Source organism: Taudactylus pleione, unplaced genomic scaffold, assembly GCF_031769625.1.
Source record: "Taudactylus pleione unplaced genomic scaffold, aTauple2 ptg000842l, whole genome shotgun sequence".
NCBI lineage: Eukaryota > Metazoa > Chordata > Amphibia > Anura > Myobatrachidae > Taudactylus > Taudactylus pleione.
In genome coordinates, this window is record NW_028285244.1 from 120,659 (window position 1) to 139,211 (window position 18,553).

General features: G+C 41.3%; 1 protein-coding gene across 4 annotated transcripts in view; it reads left to right on the forward strand.

Annotated features, from left to right (window-relative positions):
* The window catches only part of SPATA13 (spermatogenesis associated 13), a 70,050-nt gene extending 61,990 nt beyond the window's left edge, over nucleotides 1-8,060 (forward strand). For all 4 annotated transcript variants that reach the window (XM_088458601.1, XM_088458604.1, XM_088458602.1 and 1 more), the window contains 2 exons: nucleotides 2,961-3,035; nucleotides 6,357-8,060. In XM_088458601.1, the coding sequence (XP_088314727.1) occupies nucleotides 2,961-3,035; nucleotides 6,357-6,538 (257 nt within the window). In that variant the 3' untranslated portion in view covers nucleotides 6,539-8,060. The remainder of the gene's footprint in view (nucleotides 1-2,960; nucleotides 3,036-6,356) is intronic.
* Nucleotides 8,061-18,553: the final 10,493 nt, after the last annotated feature.

Below are 18,553 nucleotides of genomic sequence, written 5' to 3' on the forward strand. Positions count from 1 at the left end.
TTACAATCTGCAGATGCAAAGAAGGTCTGGGCGAATTGCTTACCTTGAAGCTGAGAATGGGAACCAGTAAAATGAGTTTCTTGTAGAAAAACTATATCAGCTCTCTCTCTCCTATAGGCGTCCGAGACCACTGTACGTTTTCTGGGTGAATTAAGCCCATTAACATTTATCGATAGTAACTTAAGAGCCATGATAGACTATAAACAACATTTGCGAATAGCATAATGTAGAACAGCCAAAATTACAGAGAGGCCATCAGCGGCCCACCCCAGGTAAAAGAAAAAAATATGTAAAAGAATAAACAAAAAAACAAAAAGGAATGCCCAAAAGGGCTTCCCACATTTTTTTTAATGATGATAAAACAAAATGTAAAAAATCTATTTAATTTATTTATTTGTTAGAAATGAACCCCTCCTCTGCTCCCAAATGTAATTTTTAACATGGTACTTATATGTTGATCGATATAATGGGAAACAGTCAGCAGATGGGATGTTGACAGTCGACATACCGGCACTGGAATACCGACAGCAGTCGGGATCCTGGCTCCAGAATCCCGACCGCCGGCATCTCGAAGGTAAGTATCAGGAGTTAGGGTTAGGCACTAAGGGGGGGGATAGTGTGCGGGGAGGGGGGAGGTTAGGTTTAGGCACTAGGAGTGAGGTTAGGTTCAGGCACGGGGAGGGTTAGGGGTAAGGGTTAGCGTTGGGATGCCGCTGTCAGTATTCTGACTGCCTGGGTCCCATACCCAACCCGATATAATAGACCATGCCTTAGCACTCTTAAGATAAAGGTCTATTATCTTTGTCCAGCACCAGCTCGCAGGATATGCAAAATATAAGCATGGTAAACATTCAGCTGTCAAACAAGGAAGCAACCAACAGTTGCTTATTACGCCTGTCCTCTATAATGTAAAGATTTCCAAGGTACTTTTACACAGATTGCAGCTGCACTATAAAACACTTTTTAATATGATTACAGTTGTACCAGTGCAAGATACACTATTCCTTTTGCCTTTCCATTTTGTTTTATTTCATATTTACATTTTGTTGTTTTTTAGTATTAACATTATACCAGAACGTGCATCGGTCAGGGAAGGCAACTTACAATTAGATAGGAAGTTCACTTTAGCAGCTGTGCAGTAAAGGGATTAATGTGCATAAATTAAAAACTTTTTTTTTAAGGATGGTCAGTTCAGACATTTAATATAGTAGGACACATATGAGCTTATTCTGTACAGAAACAAATGCCTTGTCCGAAGACGAGGGGTGTAATATTTATCTACTTCGGTTCAAGGACAGTTGGGGAGAATGACCTGGAAGATAAGCTTTGTGGTTGGTCATCCAGAGATCACATACAAACGCTGATTATGTGATTGGCCAACCGCATTAACAGGGGGGGGGGAGTTTCTATCATTTTGGCAGAACTACCATATGTGGCACCAAACACACTGTAGGGGACAATTCTTGCTATACTGTCCACCATGATTTTGGGAGAAAAATAGGTCATGAAGTAGATGTCCTTGTTTTCCTATAAATACTTTTCTTTAACATTATTCAGACTCCTGATGCAGCTGCAGTAACAGGATAAGTAGGTTCCTAAATGGCTTCACATTATTTGGTAGCCTAGAAACTTGAGGAATGGATTCTCCAGCCTCCGCATACTTTAGATTACATGTCTCAGTTTTTAATGTCATTATTAAGGTGAATATGCCCCTAAGAGCCCTATATATGCTCTACTGTCATAGATACTTATAAGCAGTAATAGCTCTATATATGGTATTCAGTCAAGAGCTGTATATATGCTGTGTTGCCATGGAATCAATAAACAGTTGTTAGCTTGTGAGGAGTGTTACCTTTTGCTGAGGATTTATGGAATTCTAGCAATTTCTTCTCTCTGTTCTGTCATGATGCCCGATCGGTTCCTTTTAATAGTTTTTACATGATCTGGGGAAACTTGTTGGGCAATCATGCTGACTTACTGGATCTTCACGTGTGGGATAAGTCTGAGTCACGTTTGGTTTTAAGCCACAGTAAAGTAATGATGATGCATTGTGGGGGGTGTACCTTTCCTGGAATGCTCTTCTAGACTGATGTTCCCCAGGAGACGACACGTGTGTAATGTGTACTATAACTCCTCCCACTGCCCTATCTATTTATACTGATGGCAGACTCCACACTGTATACTTGGGAGAAAATGCTGGAGAGTATGAAGTGCCTGTTGCCTGATCCGTCTTTCCACCTGATGACTGGTGATTATGATGATCTTCTACTTCTTGCTTTTTGTCTCTGTGTGAGGTGAAACTAAGGCGTGGGCATTGCACTGGTTGCAGCAGTGTGTCCAGTCAAAACAATCACTGAGCTGATGATTGCACTTATTTTGGTACCTCATACATTTTGATATCTGGCTGGTTGCACTAGATCACGGCCATTCTTGCAGCATGTGTCACTAGAGTTAGGAAGCCTATGGGCTCTCCAGCTGTACCGGGTCTCCAGGTACCAGCTCTCATTTGTGGAACTACAAGTCCCAGCACTCTCATTACTTATACACCTTTCTCAAAACTACCTGGAGAAGGATGCTAGGAGCCAATGGGAGAGATGTATTAAACCTTGCTCATAGAATCTAATCAGCTTCTAGCTATCATTTTATAGAATGTGCTAGGTAAATGATAGCTAGAATCTGATTGGTTGCTTGCCATGAGCAACTTCCAATCTGTTTCCTACATCTCCCCACAAAGTGAGCATCACCACCATATGTCTTCACGAGAAGTAAACTCAGGATTGTAGTAGAACAGTGTGTTCATTTTGCCTTGATTACGGACTCCTATTAATATGTTAGGATTATATAGACATGTTGGTTGAAGACCGTTTGGCTTGGAGTAGAGGAACTTTTAGACTTGCGGCTTGGCCCACACCTGTATCTCACTGGCTATGACCAATGTTATGTGACTTGTCTCCTGTTAGGAATGGAGCTTTCAGAAGAGCAGAAGGAACAAGCCATGCATAATGCAAAGAGATCCAGGCAAGGAAAGATGAAAGGTGAGTCGGGTTCTGGCCTTATTGCACACAGACTGTTCATTCTCTGTACCGAATACAAGAACATGTGCATATTTTATTGTGATCACCTGTATGTCCACTTTATAGGGCCCTGTATTGGGATATAATTTATAGCATAGCAATAATATAACTGGTCCAGGAATAAAGTGATTAAACGATTGTGGGCACCACCGCTTATCAGGGTTTGCTGTTCCGAATTCGACAATGACATTTTCCACACTCAGAAAGGGGACAGCCGAAAAACCGTCTTGTCAATATTGCAATTAAAAGCATTCTGCTATGTAACTTCAAATATGATGCTTTAAAAGCCTACACTCCTAAAATGCTTTAAATCGCATTAATAGGTTGTCATTACAGCTTCCACCTGACAACGTGTAGACATTTTGATTGTGGAACCAGTTTTCAGTAGTCATGGATGTGTAAAATTATCATATGCTATAGTTTGACAAAGTTTTTTGCACAAGACTTCTATTAGGACTTTGGAAGGATTTATTGGCTCTCGATCTCCCTGCACACTGCAATGTTGCAGCTGTCATTTTCGACTGCAGTAAACCTGGAGCAATCTGGGCCATGAATCGTGACAAACAAGTGGATCTTATCTAGTTGGGTATCGTACACGTGACCAAATTGGACCATGCTTAGCCCATATCATTAGCTTGTGGGTGGCCGGCTAAAAGCTCTTCTCATGATGTAGTTGACACCTGAAAAGCGAATGGAATAATAAAACCAATTATTGTTTATGGTGCCGGTCACACCACTGCAAACTACGATAGCGAGTCGGGAGTTTGCAGGGGCAGTTGGTATTTATAGCTGATCAGTGAAGAGGATACTGCCTGTGTCTGGCAATTACATATGAATACGTCATCTATCCACTGCAGAATATTCCCAAACACAATATTTACTCTATACATTTTATGTAGCTTACAGTAAGGGGAGCCGTGCAGTCTAGCACTGTGTAAATAAACTGTTACATTCCCCATGATGTCCCCTGTTTATAATGAATTGGTCGCTGCCTTCAGATTATTAAATAATTAATGTATTTATTCCATAATCGTTACTAATATAGCACCAGCATATTCCAGTGCACTTTTATGGATGAATGTGCTTAGCCCCAATTATGGGTCCCTCCCTGGTTTGTATTCCACGTCTATTTTAAAGTTTGAATGTGCCCAGGCATGGTATTCTGCAAACTTAAAAAAATGCCGGTCTACTAAAATATGTATTTGGGTATCTAGTTCTGGTTTCTCCCGATTCAGCCCCCCTGGCCAAATGCAGCTGTTACATCTTTTATACTTGAATCTGACCAAGAGCCATAAATTTCACAGAAAAAAAACAAAAAAAGTTTGTACTGGGATACAATGGCAACTAATATAAGCCAATTGATCGCTCGTGCACACAGCACACAGAGGATGCCTCAGACCATGACAATGTGAGATAATATACTGATTAAAATTAACGTCCCATTGTAAATCAATGCATACTCCTAGACTTCTCATGCTGTGCCTAATTATGTCCTGTGCTGCCAGAGCCCGATTCCCAACATAGCTGAAGCCTGAGGCTGCATCTAACCCTGGCATTGTGACATTCAGCAGTGATTTTTAGAATTGGGTAAAAAAACAGGATTGCAATTGTCTGGGGGAAGGGGGGGGTAGCTCCAGTTCATTGACAATTGAACTATATTTTGTCGTTACCAAGCAGCAGTTCCGCATGAGCTGTTAAGTGTGTGGGACGTTGATATTCTTTATCCATTACCAGGCAATGTGTCTTCCTGGATTCCATCGTACAAAACAGATTAGAAAGACCTCTGGCGAAATGAACTCTAGCGTGTTTGTATGTCCATCTGGGCTGCTAGGGAATATGGATTGCAAGATCCACTGGGGCAGGGAATGATGTGAGTGATGAAATATTCGCTGTAATATAGAGGCTGTAAATAAATAATAAAATAGGTGTATTTAGGCCTCAGTGTGTACTTGGTGAGTACTTTCATTTTAGAAGGTTTTACCTCTGAGCAGGCCTCTAAAAGCTCATTACTTTAATTTGCTTCTTAGGGTTATTGTTCAATACCTGTCATGATTATCTTCTACACCCTCAATGTAAGCTGTTAATTACATATACATCTAGCCTCATTGCACGTTAAACAACCCTGCTATTCGCGATGTGAACAAGGATGCACGGGCAGCTTCTGGTGATTAAATTATGCAGCATGCCTATAATCTGTGTGTGCGGCTGCATCTGCATGCAAAATGCTACGTTACAGTGTCACATCCGCTGACACTGTAACGTAGCATTTCGTATGCAGGTTCACCCGCAGTGGCACACCGAATATAGGCATGCTGCATATCATTTTAATCGCCAGAAGCTGCTTGTCTGTCATTTGCATAGCAATGTGAAAAAGACACATTTGAAGGGAAAAGTTGCACGAAAAGATGCTCTGTGCTACCGAGTCGCACGGCGCCCAAGCGTTGTATGGAATGCGACTTGTAGCGCACGAAGGATAGATGCATACCACCCAACTGTCCTGATTTCAGAGGGCGGGGGGAAGTTGGGGAGGACACTCACGCTGCTGCTATGCATGGAATCTGTATGAAATACCGACGGCTGCATTGCCACCGGTGCTCATACCGACACCGGAAGCCTGAAGGGAGGACATCCCCACAGCATCTGGTAAGTAGGCTAACCCACCACTGTCTCCCTCCTAACCCTCCCTTGGTGGTGCTTAACCCTAAGTCCCCCTGGGGTTGTCTAAACCTAACCCTCCCCCCCGCGGCTACAACCTAAGTATCTCCGGCTTACCTCATTCGGGGTGCCGGGCGTCGGGCATTTCGAAGCCTATCTTTAATCCTGGGTCGGCCTTCTGCCGTCGGGGTTCCGACGGCCGGAATTCTGGGCGGCGGTTATTTAACCGCATCCTCTCTTCATAGCTGAGCACGCGCCATTCATATAGACATTGCCGGCTCTGTTAGAGGCTAGGGGCTTGCCCAGCAGCTCCCAGAGCACTGGGCAAGCCCTCAGCATGACAAAAATGGGGCGTGGCTCGTGGGTACGGCATTTCCAGTGAGACCACGCCCCTTGTTGGTTGGCCACGGCCCTATTTTCAGGCAGCATGAAAAGATGGGAGGTATGTAGATGTATGTGGACACATCTGTATTTGGATGTGCCTGAGAACCAAGCAGTGGTTTTTCCTTGCAAAAATATTGTATTTTACAGCTACTGGGTCCATTTTTTTGTTTTTTATAAAAAAAAAAAAAATTTAATATCTCTAGTATGTGATTTCAGAGTTCTTGTCTTTTGGTTCTGTCACAGGTGGCACGTACAATGGATTTCCCACAGTTCCTCCTCATCAGAACTTACATCCGATCCACCAGCGCCATGTTACAGTGCCCACCAGCATTCCAGAGCAACAGGTCTTTTCCCTGGCGGAACCCAAGAGGAAAACTTCTCCATTTTGGAACACAATTACTAAACTCGCACCCTTTAAAAAATGACAAATGAAGGAAAAAAGTGTTTTCTACCGGACATGAACAGTATTTGGAGACTGAAGATCAAACTTTATAGGATACCATTAAATCTCTAAGTAACTGAGCTGTATTTTCATGAAGAAAAGAAACTATGAAGGAAAAATAGAAACACAATGTGAAACTGCTGGAAAGATGATTTATTGTAAAACATTTACTTTGAGTAATTTTTTGATGAATATTTTATTTATTCTTTGAGGATGGACAGATTTTTGACTTTTATTTTATTTTTTTTATTTTAAAGATGTAAATAATTTTATGTTTATCTATAACTGTGGGGTGTTTGCCTAATGCCTCTTGTGAGCTTCTTCTAGTCAATTTTTTCAGCCACTTTTACAAATACAGGAAGTAATTGTGGCTGGTTAGGTTATTTTGCAGACTGACGAACATTTTTAAATCCAGGAAGTGATGACAATGAAGTACAATGAAGCATGCCACCATTTTATTATTTGAGGTCATTGATTAATATTTTAAGTCACTCTAACCAGCGAGTACAGTTGTATATACAGTAAATAGCCTGGCACACATTTTTTTTTGTTTGTTTTTTTAAATGGGAAACATTTCATATAGTGTAATGATCTTTTAGTACAATCGTTTTATAAAACTTGATCCCCGCCTACCACAATTAGTTTTCTCTGCTTCGGCGACTTCTGTAGAAGGTTCTTAAAAATTATTGTTTACCTATAAACATATAGATACAATTTTGCACTAAACCATAGGTTTTTATCTGTCATTGTGCACTGTAAAAAGGCCAACCTTGTTGCTTGGTTTGGCGTTTGACCACACAGTGGCCCGAATGGTCATATCGCATGCAGGGCAATAGCGGTGATCTGCAATAGTCTTCAGACCAGATCATTATCAAGCGCATTGGTAAATTAATTTGGTTTCGATCAAATTGTTATTGTTGTAGTGTTTGTGCTGATCGCTGACGCTGCCAGGCCAAGTGGCCAATATCAGCTGCGATAATGCAGCATTACTCCATGAAAGCTGATGTCTGATTAGTGGCTATGGCTTAGTGCAACTTGGGGCATGACCTGTACAGTAGGGCCAATTATGCAGTTAACTGTGCAAAAAGAGTTGATTGAACCCTAGCAACCAGTCTGATCAATTTTATTCTCGTTAATGTTGTATAAAAAAGATAATTGTAGCTTTTGGTTACTATCTGTTACAGAGCCTTTTTTGCACAGTTAATGCGCCAGTTTATGCAACCAATAGATTTTGCATAATTCTCTGAGTAAAGCGAGAGTACCTCCCATGTTTGATTGAGAGGAGAGTAGAGAAGCTTATAGCGCTGTTTGGCTACAGCCATCATACCCATTGAAGTAACTACAATGGGGATGTACATTGGCAGTATTTTGAATCTTCTGCCTAACGCTGACAGCCTCGGATATCTGTGTACGAGTAACGCTGCCCCAGGATGGGATCAATCGATTTTACTCAACTCATCTGTGTTCATGTAAAGATATCCTAACATTCAATGAGAACTGGTGAGAGAATTATCCTATTGAACTAAAAGGGAGATGTTTCGAACCTTCTAAAGAGGACAGGCGGAGAGGTTGCCCACAGCAACCAACCAATCGGCTTCTAACTATCATTTATCTAGTACAGTCTATAAAATTACAGCTAGAAGCTGATTGGTTGCTGGGTAACCTCTCGATCTGTCCTTTTTAAAATGTTTGATACATCTCACCATTTGGTTCAAAAGGGATAATTCTCTCACCAGTTCTCATTGAATGTTAGGAAATCTGTACATAACTACACGAGTCAAAAAGGTTTGATACATCGACTCCTCAAGCTGGAAACTCACCTTACGATGGTGCGATCCAGCTACGGTGCAATGTAATGATACATCGGTCGCGCCATACACACTGCACAATCCGATGTACGTCGGTGCGATGTGTCGTTACATGCTGCATGTAACAGCACCATGTCATTTATTGCCTCATCCCATCTGCCGTGCAAATCGAATGTATACACTGTACGATATGTAGTTACGATATGTAGTTACGATCTGCGTCAGAATGATATATCGTACAATGGATCATATAGTGTGTAGCAAGCTTTTGAGTGTTGTATGTAACGGAATATAACTAAAATGGGTGCCATCAGTTTATGGGCCTTATTTATCAAGGAGTTTTATCATTCACTACAATAAAGTGATAAAACTAGTTGTGTATGATAATGGTGCTCCTGCCAATCAGCTCCCAACTGTCATATTTCAAACAAATGACAGTTGGGAGCTGATTGGCTAGAGCACCATAATACACAACGAGTTTTATCACTTTATCGTTGTGAATGATAAAACTCCTTGATAAATAAGGCGTTAACTCCGTTATCAGCATTACACTGTTCTTTACTTACTACCGGTATATTGCAAAAGTCAACACCAGCCCCCTCTGCTGTCACCTTGACATCTATTGACATGTATAAGAAAGATCAGGCCTTTTATATGAATTGCCAAATACATTAACAAATGATCCTCGATTTTTTTTTTTCAATATATATATATATATATATATATATATATAGAAAAATATATATAGAAAAATATATATAGAAAAATTTCCCTGTAGCCACAGAAAAAAACCAGCACTCCATAAATATGCATATTCATGGAGTGCTGGTTTTTTTCTGTGGCTACAGGGAAATTTTTCTATAGTGACTGAACCGTGCACCCATTTCTTGGATAATAGGAGTGTGCACACTTGCTTTACAAACTATATATATATATATATATATATATATATATTTTTTTTTTTTTTAAATGGCTGCCTTTGTTATCAGTATATATCCAAAATATTCCATTGAAAACAAGTGTATCACCTGTAACTAGACTGTTATTTATTTTGTATATCTAACCATGCTCTTTAATGTCCTGTTATGTCTATTTTTCATAATGAAAAAGATATATTTCCCGTTTCAAATAACATATGGAGTTTTGAATGATTTGCCAACGTCTTTCTGATTTCAGTTGATTTAATCGCTCTCACGTGTGTTAACGCTGGAATGTATTTTTCAGTTCAGTGTTAATATGAAACCATGAACCGTGATTTTAAACTAGTTTGTAATGAACTGTAGTTCTGTGACTGTCATGATGGAATTCGTGTTACTGTTACGTTTCACTGGGCTTATGGTGAGGTTCTGGTTGAAATATTTCTTAAAAACTTTAAAAAACAAAACTCTGCTTGTTTATTTCAGCAATCGTTTTGCATGGCCCTGTTATATGTGTGTGTATGTTTCCGAGTGACCTTCGGGTCAGCTATTGATTATGCAGATGGAGGCTGGGTGAATTTTTGAGCCGGTTGTAAATCTCCATAGAACAGAATTTTAAAGAGGGTATGGGGAACCTCAGGCCCCCGGAATCTTTGGGTCTGGCCCTCAGAGCTTTTTTCTGATGGCCTCATCTGGATAGCAGGGTGCCTATAATGGCACCCTGCGGCCAGAATCTATGCAGCAGTGCCACCTGGAGCATCCTTAGGACACTTGAGACGGTCATACCGCTGCCCTTACAGCTCCCCGGAGCATCCTCAGGATGCTCCAGGCATTGCTGTAATCACTGGCGATTGTGGCCCGTCCCAGTGTGACATCACACGGAGAGGGTGTGGCCTTCAACGTTGTATATATCAAAATGGCCCTTGGTAGAAAAAAGGTTCCCCACCCCTGATTTAAAGGCTCAAAGGTCTATGTACTAAGCCTTGGAGAGAGAGAAAGTGGACGGAGAGATAAAGTACCAACCAATCTGCTCCTAACTGTCATTTTTCAAACTCTGGGGTCTATGTACTAAGGGGCACTTTAGTGCGGTGTAAAAGCGGCTCCTGCTTTGCCTGGCTACCACGATTGTTACTAATAACAGACCCTGCTTGGGAGGGTGATTGTTAAGTCACCCCCTCGGCAGTGTAGGCAGTAAAGCAGAGATTGGAGTCACCAGGTCTCCAGGGTCCCGTCCTGTGCAGAGGAAGCAAAGAGATTTTATCCCCCCAAGACTTATGGGGTTTATGTATAAAGCAGTGAAAAGCATGGAGGAGTGGAACAGTGGAGAAGTTGCCCATAGCAACCAATCAGCTACTACCTGCTTCAAATCTAATTGGTTGCTATGGGCATATTCTCCACTGGTCCACTCCGCCATGCTTTTTACTGCTTGGTATATAAACCCCTTAGTACATAGACCCCTCAGAGGTTACAGTTGCATGTAACTATTGAATCTCTCTATCCGTTTGGGAGAACAAAAACAATTTCCAATATTATATTGAAGTGATCAAAAAGGAACACTCATTGTTGTCGCGTTTATCTTGTGGCAGATTTTAATTTGTTAACACTGGATACAACAAATATGTTTGCATCTGTGTCTATGGAACAATTGTGAACAAACAAATACAAGTCCTTCCTGGAAGAAAATTTCGTTCAAAGATCAGGTTAACTGATCCAAATGACCCTACAGTAGTGAGTTTAATAAATCTACTTATTGTTAAGCACATTTTATATTATGTACGGTACAAATATAGGAGCCGCTGCATATTTAAAAAGGATTCTGCATGCAGTCGTTTTTGGAAAAACCATCTCCTATGTAAGCAAAGTTGGGACTTTGCTTTCCTGGCAGCCATAATATATATATATATACCCCGACACCCCCATTTGCTCTTCCATCATAAGCCCCTGTGTGATATAGTACACTATCTAGGAGTAAAAATCGTTCAAATCTAAGCTCTAAATATTAAATATAAAACTTAGTTGGCAGCACCTTCTGTGTAATATTACCCTTTCCATTCCGTTTTTAGAACCTTGTGTACAGCACTCAGCATGGCATGTTAAAGCCTGACTGATGTGCAGTGCTCTTGTAGAGACATAGGGGCTAATGCAGAGTTACACACAACTTGGCCGCAATTATACTCACACAGCATCTCTGGAGCTAAGGAGCCGATTCAGACCCGGACACTAAGAAGCGTTCGCTCGTAGCTGCCAATGGTTTGCATTGTGTGTATGCAGTGCGCGAACCACTGCAAAAGATTGGGAAGCTTTTGCTCACCGAGCATAGACCACCTAGCAGAGTGAGTGACAAGAGAAGCCGTTTGTGGGTGGTAACAGGGGCAGGCCACTAGAAACCGGAGAGTGGAGGTGTGAACGCAGGCATGTCTGAGCGTCTCAACGCCGTTTTGGAGGCGTGCATAATTAACAGGCAGCGTCATAGTACATGTCACATGGCTGATTTTTACACTGAAATGCTTGCGGTAGGGTATAGTCAACCTCAAGCGCTGCGACTGCTCCCGATGGTACACGATGTACCGATGGTTACATACACTTCCTGGAGATGACATGCGCAAGTGGGCGTCTTTATAGACAGGCTGGTGGGCGGCTGCATACTCAAAACGATCGCATGCCAAGACATAGAGGGGTATTCAATATGAAACGTTAACTTCACTGTCGAAGTTAACGTTTCATATCTGAGTTTTTTCCTGTGTTAAAGTCTGGTGCGCGCTCCCGCTTATCCCCGTATTCAATATAAAATTAACGAAAACGGGAAACTCTGAAGTTGGATTTGCGTAAAGTTACGAATTTTTCCTTAAAATAATTGTAAGACCCCCTTAAAGTTGTAAAAACATGGGGGAACACTATGGGTACCCCCGTTTTAGCCTTTAATTGAAAGTCGGGGATTTAAATAGTCGCAGCAGGTGTTTTTTTCCCGACATTGAAGAAGTGATGCAGAAGAGCACTTAGGTTATTTTTTTCGTTTTTTTAAGTGGTCCCATCAAATTTGGGGTACATGAAAATGGGTACTAGCATATTTTGGTGTCCCTAAAGTAATTTTGTAAAAATTCTGCATTTGTGCACCTGCCGCTATAATTCTAGAAAACACCTGCCGCATACTTGCAGAATAGCCCTGAACCTATTTCCCTATTGTTTAACAATTTTTTCCCATTTTTTTTTTTTGCACCCCAATTTTTACAAATTTTTGGGGTGTCCCTATATTTTTTTTTTTTTTACTTTTTTTGACACAGTTCTTTTTTAAATGTCATTCCCAGGGGTGCAGGCTATTTTTTTTAAGCCTGCACCCCTAAACCCCAATTCTGCACTTTTTTTCGACACTTATTCAATGGTGAAAGTTATCACCGTTTTTTATCAAAGACTTGTCAAAACTGCGATAAGTCTTTGGAATTGAATACGGTGTAAAAGTAAAACCTGCGATAATGATGTCATAATTGCGATATTAACGCAAAAACAATGTTATCGCACCCATATTGAATACCCCTGATAGTGGCCGTGCTTATGCCTTGCCGTGCGATCGCCTGCCTTGCTGTCACTTTGCCAAATTTGCATACTCTGAGAACGAGCGTACGCATCTAGCGAGCGGGTCTGAATCGAGTCCTAAGTGCGGATCACGTATAGCCAGTTACATGCACCTATGCAACCGCCTCGCCCCACCCCTACCTATCCGTTTGTGTCAGTAGTTGTCGTTATCAACTTTGTCCACTTGCACAAAACTTGGGGGTAAATTTACTAAAGTGAGAGTTTTTAGATGTGAGTTATAGAAGAGATGTTGCCCATAGCAACCAATCAGATTCTACTTAACATTTAACTAGCACCTTCTAGAAGATACTAGCTAGAATCTGATTGGTTGCTATGGGCAACATCTCTTCTAAAACTCACTTCTAAAAACTCACTGTAGTAAATTTACCCCTTGGTGTCTGAAATTTAATTAGACATCTCTCTGCATAGGCCACAATTCCTACTACATGCCCATAGCACGCCCTCACTCAAATTAGCAAGTGTAGACTTCCTGTTGCCACCAGTAATGCCCCTCACCCGCAAGTGCAGATGTGACTGACTTTAGTAAGATTCTATTTTGCCTGCAAATGCTTTTACAGTTGGCAATATAGCATCCGCAGTGCTAACAACGGCAATATGTGGCAGCAAAACTGACTTCAATACGACTCTGCATTAGCTCCACATTCTGTGCACTCCTCCCAATAGATTTCCTGGAGCTGGGCATGGGATGCCGGCACTCGAATCCTGGGCGGTCAGGATCCTGACCCGGGCACCCCGACAGGGTACGGTACCAACACCTGACGGTAAGTAACCTACCCCTGCCTCCCCGCACCATAAACCTAACCTCCCCTCCCTTCCTCCACCCTAGTGCCTAACACCTAACCCTGACCATGTTTTTTCGTCGCTATGTGGGCACATCATGTGGTATTTCTAACAAAAAAGTTAGTAAAAATTGAACTGACCTTTTGTATTTTTGTGACATTTGATTACAGGACACTATCCTATATTTAAGAGCATAAGCATTGAAAAGTATGTTTATTCGTGATCATATGCTTTAATGCAACCTAGTTTAGTTGTCCTTTAATTTATTCACTAATGGGCTTCTTAACTGCTGCAGTCTCACAGCTCTGACTCAAAGTGCTGGCACAATATGTACTTTATAATGGCATCCAAACTGGTAACAGAACAAACTAGGGTCCTACCCTAAGTTTGACAAACGGAACTGTATGCAACTTCCCCTCAGGCCACTATAAGACCCTATACAAGAGTTAAATGGTGCAGGCAGGTGTAAGTGGGAGACTCGTAACCTTATCTCTTGCATAGTTCAGGAGTTTCTCCATATAAATATGTGAGAGCTGTTACTTAGCACTCACACTAAATTCACCTCTACATTACACAACACGCTCCAGGCACGTTGGTGCTCTCGTCTCCACATTACACAACATGATTTAAGTATGTGTGATGCATAACTACATAATATTAATATGGGTCGTGCAGGGCCCATGTGTTATAAGGAGCAATGTGATACAAAGCACACCTGTTATTTTATAGCCTAAATCAATAATATTGACAATTTTTCCAATTGGCTTATATGGGAAGTAATTAGGTCTTTTGGTGCAATGTAACAGCGTGCAAGTTCATAAGGGTGGTGATTTTTTTTCAGCAATAATATAAAAGACATAACCAAGTGAGTTCTGGGGACTATTTCTCAAAATAATAATTTGTGAAATCTCCCAAAAACAGAATGTTTTCCGGAAATACCTGCAGAAGAGAAGTATCCCCAAGGTTTTTGAAAGGGGTTGTGCAACAGATATTATAGGTGATATCTTCTGCAGTCCCCTCCAGTTTCAGTTGCAACTGTAGCCTTCATAGGTTTCTATGGGGACTGCTTTATTGTGGAATATACCAAGAATAGTACATACTTGCCTAATTTTGAAAAAGCACTTCAGGGAGATTGTGAAAGCAGCACCTATAAGCACGGCAGTAAAGTGGACTGTACTGGTACATCTGAGAGGCGTGTCCTAATACTGACTTACATCCTAATGTAAACAAGTCCCAGAGCAGTTAGTAAGAGCTATTTGCTTATGAAAACACACCGATACGCTTCACAAAATGCATGTAGCCATAGGGATCATTGTACCTTATAACCAGTGCACGGAAATTATACTAATGTTCCCATTTGAATATATGTGTATGTGTGCATATATATATATATATATATATATATATACATACATACAATAATTGCTTCATAATGATGGTAAGATGCAATCAGGGAGATTGCTAGACTCTTCAGGGAGTCAGGGAGATTTCTACTATTTCAGGGAGTCTCCCTGACAATTAGGGAGAGTTGGCGAGTATGAGAATAGGTTTCCAGAGTTTGGCCACAATAGATAACACCATCTTTAGCTGCAAATGTTTTTCGGGAGAATAATCTGAAGGATTCCTCCACAGTAAGGCTGTGGGCAGTAGTGTGGACCTTTTCCGGTGTAAACCTGGAAGTAAAGTAATCAAATTAGCAATAATGAACTTTTTAGGGGATGCTGACCATCAGGATGCCGAAGGTAAATAGCAGGGTTGGGGGGAGGGATAGGTTTAGGGTGTGGGGGGGTGGAAGTTAGGTTCAGGCACTAATAAGGGAGGGTTAGGGTATGGAGAGGGTGAGGGTTAGCATGCTGTCCAACAAGTGTCGGTATGTTAACCCTGTCGGGATTCTGACCCCCCCAGGATCCTGACTGTTGGAATCTCATACCGATCCCCTTTGTTTAAATTACCTCTTACCAGGTGTTGTTCCATAATAAGTAATATAGACTCCAATCCAGTATACTTAAACATTTTGTTATTTTATTAATTAAATAAATAGATCAAGCCCTTAACTGGGAGAAATAATGTATTCCCCAGGGTTAATGCAGCAATCAACACCCATGGACATTGTCCCACAGTATTTATACCCCATTACAATATTCAGGTAATACCCCTCCCCTGTACACCCACTGGCATTATCAGATAGACAAAGCTTGATCTTGCTATCTCCTCCTTGGCAATCAGAATAGAAAGTACATTCTTTTAAGAGATACTCATTGCTTGGAGTATCTCTATATTTGGTCCGAGTATTTTCTTCAACACAATTATACATAAATGGACAAGCTCTTGTACACTCTGTTAGATAAACAGTTTTCCTTGGGAGCGGCCTTAAAGACACAAACTAATTTCCATTTAAATGTGAGTTTGGACAGAGAAACAAAATGGACGTGCAAATGCCCTATTGAATCTCATGAACTGCTTCATTATACAGCATAAAGCATATGTAAATATGGAATTATGTAAATTAGTCTTTGACACCTTTTTACACATGCAATGACTGGTTCCTGTTGGAGACCCTGTCCCGCATGTGATTACTGGTATAGTCCCATGATACTTAATTAAAAATTTCTTATCACAGCAATAAGAAATTATTGGGACTAATTCCCGAATAATAATTAGACTCCTTGGCCTTTTAGCAATTGTCATGTTTAATCCCACTGCTGAATCGTACTTTTAATAACCCTCACCCTATTACAGTGACACGCTTATCTGTCATCAAGCATGCTAGTCTCTGAACCTGTATAAAATAGTACATTTTATTAAATACTTCCATGTGTAGAAAGATCTAAGAAATAATGAATTTGAATGCAAATTCCCTAAATGTTTCCCTCCTATTCATTTCCTCATGTGATACTACCTTTGTTAGATGTTACTATATTATTCTATAATATGTATATAGTTGGACTCCATTTAAAGCAACCCAGTCCACTTAAACCACACTGCAGTATATAAACGAGTGGGCAAATGTCTAGATAACAGTGTTTAAATACAGAAAGGATTTCCAAAGTTTTAATGATCTTCCTCCTGAGTCATCAATATCCTAGGACTATAGTAGCCACTGAATTTCCATCTGAATCTTCTCCCACTTATTTGCATACTAGTCCTGTAACAAAGTGGAAAATAATTTAATTCAATTAACTAGACCAGAGGTTCCCAAACTCGATCTTCAATCCAGGTTTTAAGGCTATCCATGCTGTACCACAGGCGACTTAATGAGTACCTCCGACAATTTGATTTAACTACCTGTGCTCAACCATGGATATCTCTAAAACCTGAACTGTTGGGGAGCCTTGAGGACTGAGTTTGGGAACCTCTGAACTGGACAATATTTCTGGAACAAATAACACCCTTTTTCCTGAGGGATTTACACAATCTTCTTGTCTTATTACAATTTAGTACATTAGTGAGGGTGAATTTCAGAGGTCAGTTTGAGCAATGCAGCTGTCCTCCATAGACATTTGAAGTTGGAACTTTTGCCGTAGAGCAGAGGTTCCCAAACTCTGTTCTCAAGCTATCCTAACAGTCCAGGTTTTGAGGATATCCATGGTTGAGCACAGGTGGTTAAATCAAATTGATGGAGGTACTCATTAAGTCGCCTGTGGTAAAGCATGGATAACCTGTGGTAAAGTCGCCTGTGGTAAAGCATGGATAGCCTTAAAACGTGGATTGTCAGTCAATTTAATTTTACCACCTGTGCTCAACCATGAACATCTCTAAAACAGTAACTTGGGGTGCTCTGAGGATCGTGTTTGGGAACCTCTGCCGTAGAGTTTTTGAAGTGGTATCTGTAAGCCCCAGGAGAATAGGTATAGCAGAGGTTCCCAAATTAGGTCTCAAGGTACCCTAACAGTCCATGTTTTATAGATATCCATGCTTGAGCACAGGTGACTTGATCAGTACCTCAGTCAATTTGATTTAACCATCTTGACTCAAGCATGGATAGTGTTAAAACCTGGACTGCTAGGGTGCCTTGAGGACAGAGTTTGTGAACCCCTGAACCACTGGATTGGTGGATTCATGCACAAGGCAGGGAAGTCACATTATCTTAATTGATTGCACGCTCAGGCATATAATGTGTATAGGGTCCCACCAGGACACTGTGAGGAGCGTCACCTGTGTGATGAGGAGTAGGGAGCACACACTTAGATAACTAAGGTTCGGATAGATCAGAGGGCACATAAACCCCTGGACAGGGATGGATGGAGTCAATAAAATTGGGGGAGTGTTAGTTAAGTGATGGGCAGAAGTATAGTGACAGGGATTGGTGAGTGTTTTTTGTTAGGGGAGGTGTTAGTAGGAGTGTGGGTAGGGCTGTATTGTTTTACTGCCTCTTTGAATCTGTTCTCCCACCCTCCCTCCTCTATTATCCTTTTTTTGTCTGCTTTATTTCAGAGCAGGGAAAGAACGGCAGTCTATAAAGCATCCATCTTGCTGCAGTATGAGCTGTGCACTGGTTAGGCTGATTTCACCCTACTAGGGTCAGCGGCACCCCTCAACGGAGTGGGCCCAAATAGTGCATTGGCATGGGGGTCGGATACCGCCTCACTTGCTTGAAAGGGAGAGTTGGATCTTGCAAGTATTTATATCACTCTTAAGCCGCGTATCCACTTGCCGACTGAGGACCGTTTGAACGAATACGACATCGTAATCGTTCAATCGTTCCTCATGCTGTAGGCACCCACACTGAACGATATGTCGTCCAGTGCAGGCACCCTCTCTTAACCCTGAACATGGCCAATCTGTCGTTATCGGCAGACTGACCGTCATGTTCAGGCGATGATTGATGTCGGAAACTACCAGAGGGAGCGCGCATCGCTGGTCGTTTCCGACATTACACTGCCTGCTTTAAGCACAATTAAT